This window comes from Phacochoerus africanus, chromosome 5 (assembly GCF_016906955.1).
Source record: "Phacochoerus africanus isolate WHEZ1 chromosome 5, ROS_Pafr_v1, whole genome shotgun sequence".
NCBI lineage: Eukaryota > Metazoa > Chordata > Mammalia > Artiodactyla > Suidae > Phacochoerus > Phacochoerus africanus.
This window is the reverse complement of record NC_062548.1, coordinates 111,833,818-111,839,817: the sequence shown is the minus strand read 5'-3', so window position 1 is coordinate 111,839,817 and position 6,000 is coordinate 111,833,818. Positions and strand designations below refer to the sequence as shown.

The 6,000-nt window shown below is 44.5% G+C and overlaps 1 protein-coding gene across 1 annotated transcript in view; it reads left to right on the top strand.

The window, feature by feature from the left end:
• The first annotated feature begins 3,832 nt into the window (after positions 1 to 3,832).
• Positions 3,833 to 6,000, top strand: part of YIPF4 (Yip1 domain family member 4) — a 34,859-nt gene continuing 32,691 nt past the window's right edge. Inside the window, exon 1 of the mRNA XM_047782328.1 lies at positions 3,833 to 4,167. Coding sequence (XP_047638284.1) covers positions 4,089 to 4,167 — 79 coding nt within the window. The 5' untranslated portion in view covers positions 3,833 to 4,088. The remainder of the gene's footprint in view (positions 4,168 to 6,000) is intronic.

Sequence of the window (6,000 nt, the reverse complement as noted above, 5' to 3'; positions counted from 1 at the left end):
AAGACTTTCACCAAACCACACAATGAAAAAAATACTATACCTCCAGTTTATAATACTACTCTGTGTACTGGATCCTTACTATCCAAAGAATAACTAGACAGATCAACCTGCCTGTTCTTAAACTTGATGTAGTCATAAATTTTCCCTCTCACTAAACTAGCTCCTCTTCTTTCATTTCCTCACTTGCTGAATAACACTTCCAAACATCTAAGCAAGAAACATGAAGTCATCTAAGGCTTTTTCTTAATCCTCACTTTCAGTCTTTTCTTATACTTAATATATCTCACTATTGCTTTCCCATCCCCACTGCCCCAACCCCGGCCCAAGACATTATATTTCTGCAAAAGTCTAATAGAAGTTTCTGCTTTCTAAAACAAAACATCCAGGAGTTCCCATCATGGCTTGGTGGTTAACAAATCTGACTAGGAACCATGAGGTTGCGGGTTCGATCCCTGGACTTGCACAGTGGGTTAAGGATCTGGCGTTGCTATGAGCTGTGGTGTGGGTTGAAGACATGGCTCAGATCCCACATTGCTGTGGCTCTGGTGTAGGCCGGCGGCTACAGCTCTGATTTGACCCCTAGCCTGGGAACCTCTATATGACATAGGAGTGGCTCAAGAAAAGGCAAAAAGATAAGTAAATAAGTAAATAAAATAAATAAATAAATAAACATCCACTACAGTAGATATTTTAAGTAACTATTCTGACAAGGATATCTGTTATGTCATTCCTTTGCTCTAATTCTTTCAATGGTTCTCCCAACATTTCTAGAAAAAAAATGTAATCTTTGAATAGAATGCAGGATTGTTTATGATTTCTTCTTTCTATATACATGTGACCTCATGTGTAGCCATTCTCTCCCATGTAACCTAAGCTCCCCCATGTAACCTAAGCTCCATGAAAACAAAATGACTTCCAGTTTTTCCAAGTCCATTAAATGATCTTTGGACTGTTATGACTCAGGCTGCCACCCACTACCACCACCACTTTGGTGGAAAATTTTTACTCATCCTTTAAGTACTAAGTTAATTGTTATCTCTAAGGTAATTGTTATCTCCTGTGGGGAAAATTTCAATATTCCCTTCTACATATCAATGGGTATGCCTTTCCACTGCTCTACTGCTGATCTGTCATTTCTCTCTGTCTGTCCTCACACATATCTTCAAACCCTCTCTCTCCAAATTGGTTTTCTTTTTTTTGGGGGGGGGTGCTTTTGTCTTTTTGTCTTTTAGGGCCGGATCCACAGCATACGGAGGTTCTCAGGCTAGGGGTCCAGTCAGAACTGTGGCAGCCAGCCTAAGTCGGAGCCACAGCAACGTGTCTACAAACTACACCACAGCTGACTGCAACACCTGATCCTTAACCCACTGAGCAAAGCCAGGGATCCAACCCACATCCTCACGGTCATTAATATAGCTTGGACATTAACTTTAAGCATGTTTACTTAAACACTTAAAAACCTAGATGGATTTGTAAATTTTGGTAAGTTTATCAGCATATAGGACCTTGTCCTGAAAAGAGCACTGGGCTAAAATCCAGATGATTAAAGTACTGTCATATTTCTGTTCCTCTTTTACCTTTTCTGGCCTCAGTTGCTTCCCTTATAAAGGAATGTGGCTAACCTACAATCCTACTCTTTGGATGGCAATTTACAGCCTATCTGCCTTTTATTAGTATCTGATTCAGCCCCATTCATTTCACAGGTGAGGAAACTGAGTCTCAGAGATGATATATAGTCAAGATCCTATACAATTGGCGTTCCCATCCTGGCTCAGCGGTTAGGGAACCGACTAGCATCAAGGAAGATGGGGGTTCCATCCCTGGCCTTGCTCAGCAGGTTAAGGATCCTGCATTGCCTGAGCTGTGGTGTAAGTCTCAGACACCGCCAGATGTAGCGTTGCTGTGGCTCTGGCTTAGGCCTGTGGCTACAGCTTGGATTCTACTCCATGCCTGGGAACCTCCATATGCCCAGGAATCTCGATATGCTCAGTTGGGCCCTAAAAAGACTCCCCCCCCCCCCCCCCCCCGGCTGCAAAAAAAAATCCTATACAATTAATTAATGACTAAGGGAAACCAATCTTGGGATCCAAGGCCAGGGCTATACCTCTAAAAACATGCCTAGTTCTTTTTTTTTTTATTACTCAAATTTATCACATCTGTAGCTGTATAATGATCATAACAATCTGATTTCACATGATTTCCATCCCACAGCCCAAGCATATCCCCCCACCCCTCAAACTGTCTCCTCCTGAGACCATAAGTTTTTCAATGTCTCTGAGTCAGCATCTGTTCTGCAAAGAAGTTCCGTCTGTCCTTTTTTCAGATTCCACATGTCAGTGAAAGCACTTGATGTTGGTATCTCATTGTATGGCTGACTTCACTTAGCATGATAGTTTCTAGGTCCATCCATGTTGCTAAAAATGCTGGTATTTCGTTCTTTTTGATGGCTGAGTAATATTCCATTGTGTATATGTACCACATCTTCTGGATCCACTCCTCTGTTGATGGACACTTAGGTTGTTTCCATGTCTTGGCTATTGTAAATAGTGCTGCAATGAACATTGGAGTACATGTGTCTTTGTGAGTCGTGGTTTTCTCTGGATAGATGCCCAGGGGTGGGATTGCTGGATCAAATGGTAGTTTTATTTTCAGTTTTCTGAGGAGTCTCCATACTGCTTTCCACAGTGGTTGCACCCATTTACAATCCCACCAACAGTGTACTAGGGTTCCTTTTTCTCCACACCCTCTCCAGTACTTATTGTTTGTAGACTTTTGGATGACGGCCATTCTGGGTGGTGTAAGGTGGTACCTGAGAGTGGTTTTGATTTGCATTTCTCTAAGAATGAGTGCTGTTGAAAAACACATCTTTTCATGTGTTTTTTGGCCATCTGTATGTCTTCTCTGGAGAACTGTCTATTTAGATCTTCTGCCCATTTTTTTTTTTTTGTCTTTTTGCTATTTCTTTGGGCCGCTCCCAGGGCATATGGAGGTTCCCAGGCTAGGGGTCTAATCGGAGCTGCAGCCGCTGGCCTACGCCAGAGCCACAGCAACGCGGGATCCGAGCCGCGTCTGCAACCTACACCACAGCTCACGGCAACGCCAGATCGTTAACCCACTGAGCAAAGGCAGGGAGCAAACTCGCAACCTCATGGTTCCTAGTCAGATTCGTTAACCACTGCGCCACGACGGGAACTCCTTCTGCCCATTTTTTGATGGGGTTGATTGTTTTTTTGGTATGGAGCTGCAGAAGGTGTTTATAAATTTTGGAGATTAATCCCTTGTCAGTCCATTCACTTGCAAAGATTTTCTCCCATTCTGTGGGTTGTCTTTTTGTTTTGTTTAGGGTTTCCTTTGCTGTGCAGAAACTTTGAAGTTTGATTAGGTCCTATTTGTTTATTTTTGTTTTTATTGTCAATACTCTGAGGTGGATCTGAGAAGATATTGCTGTCGTTTATATCAGAGAGTGTTTGGCCTATGTTTTCCTCTAAGAGTTTTATAGTGTCTGGTCTTATATCTAGGTTTTGAGTCCACTTTGAGTTTATTTTTGTGTATGGTGTTAGGCATATTCTAATTTCATTCTTTTCCATGTGGCTGTCCAGTTTAAAACATGCCTAGTTCTGACATTCCTTGACTCGCCCAGTTAACAAAGCGGAGGAAAGAAATAAATGCCCGAAGGGATGAGGCTTAGACAGTGAGAAGCCTGAGTTTTGCACTCTTTATAAGTGAGCTTCCTGTCCTGAGTAACCTTCCGGAATCAACAACACGGAGAGCCAATCAGAACCTTTCCCCGGTAGCCAATGGGAGAGCACATTACAAAGAACCAATCCCAGCGGCGCTGTCACTGTTATGGTCCTGTCAGGACGCCGGCGTCGTGGTGTTTGGGCTGTCGCCACCCAGAGGACTTTGGTGGGGGACTCTCGGGGCAGCCCCGCGGCCCGCAGCGGTTTTCTCCGGCCTCGCTCCTAGGCAGCACTTCCCGGCTCTCGGGCCGCACTGTAGGCGCGCGTGCAAATCGGCTCCGCGGCTGCCTTGGGGCTTGGGCCCAACTGCAGCCTCCTCCCCCGCCGCGGGCTCCGAGGGGCCGCGCGATGCAGCCACCCGGCCCGCCCCCGGCCTATTCCCCCTCTAACGGGGACTTCACCTTTGTCACCTCAGCAGACGCAGAAGGTGAGACTGAGCCTCAGGAAGGCCCATCACCTCGGGGGACGCCGGGCCGGCCGCGGGGGGGTCTTTCTGGTGCCGAGGCGGTTGTGGCAGGGTGGGGACGGGCAGGAAGCTGACCCGTGGGTGACTCCAGTCCTGGGCGCCTCCCGGGCCTTCCGAGTGGCGGAGGGAGAGCTGTGAGGAGCTTTCCGAGTGACTTGGTAAGCTTCTCGCTTTCTCCACGCTTTCTGGTGGCAGGGTTTTCTGGCGGGCTTACCCACCTCAAGTGGACTCACATGATCCCAGGATTTTAATTCTAAAATGACTTGGTTTTATTCAGAAAAGGGATGGTTAGATTGGCCGAGGTAGGCGTCAAAGGCTGAGAACGTGGAAGGAGAACTGTGCTGCTCCGTATCAGTAGATAACTTTTTGCTGGGACTAGATTCGACGCTGCAAACATTAACTTACCTCGAGGAGTTCATGGTTTTTGTGGAATACGATATCTTGCCCATGTCCCAGTTTTCCTCCTGTTGTGTGGTGTTTGACCTCAGTATTCGGAGAAGTAGACCAAGATATATTTGAAACTTAATTGTAATCCAGCTAGGTGTTCCCAGTAGCTTCTACAGATTTCCTTCTATATTGTTTTGGAGAGATTTTTCTACAGCATGGGAGAATTTATTTTCCTCCCTTTCTCTGTCCTTGCCAGACTCTTTGAAACCGAAATCTGTCTCTGGTAGTCGTTTTCAAATGTTGCTTTTGTTAGACTTTGTACACCAGTTAATTTTCCAGTGACCAGAGGTATTGCTCAGTATGAAAAGATAAATTAGACTTAGCTATAGAAATTTAATTCTAGAGAAGGGTGTGTTTCCTGAAGAATCTTTTCCTAGTGCATCGCTTACTTTGCCTTTTTTCTGTCTTTTCTTTCCTTGTTTTGCTTTTTTGAATGGCATTGTTGAAAGAAAATCATACTGTAGTTTTGGTTATACTTTAAAATGTAGAATAGGAGTTCCCATTGTGGCTCAGTGCTAATGAACCTGTCTAGTATCCATGAGGATTCAGGTTCCATCCCTAGCCTCACCCAGTGGGGTAAGGGTCTGGCGTTGCCTTGAGCTGTGGTGTAGATCGCAGATCGGACTCCGAGTTGCGGCTGTGGTGTAGGCTAGCAGCTGCAGCTCTGATTTTACCCCTAGCCTGGGAACTTCCATAAGCCACAGGCATGGCCCTGAAACAAACAAACAAACAAACAAACAAAAAATAGTAAAGTAAAAATTTTACCGTGGAGAACATAGCTGATACCTTTACCGTAATATGGAAATTTGGTGAACTATAACAACGCAAAATATTTTAATTTGTTTCATCTACATTTGGTATCATAGTTCTTGGGGAGAACCTTAATTTTCCAGATTTTAGGAAAAAATTGTCATTAAGTATCAGCACCTGATGTTTGTTCACACTTACGTGTCTGTGTTTATATTTTTCATATTCTTCCTTCCTCCAGGATTCTCTTTCTTATTTTTTTATTTTTATTTTTGTCTTTTTAAGGCCACACCTGTGGCATATGGAGGTTCCCAGGTTAGGAGTTGAATCTGAGCTGTAGCCACCAGCCTACACCACAGCCACAGCAACACCAGATCCGAGCTGTGTCTGTGACCTACACCACAGCTCACGGCAATGCTGGATCCTTAAGCCACTGAGTGAGGCCAGGGATTGAACATACATCCTCATGGATACTAGTCAGATTCGTTTCCCCTGAGCCATGACAGGAACTCCTCTTTTTTAAATATACCTGAGAAATCAGACAACAATATAACATAGACTCCATACACCAAACCAAGAAACCTGAAATAAGTAAAATCC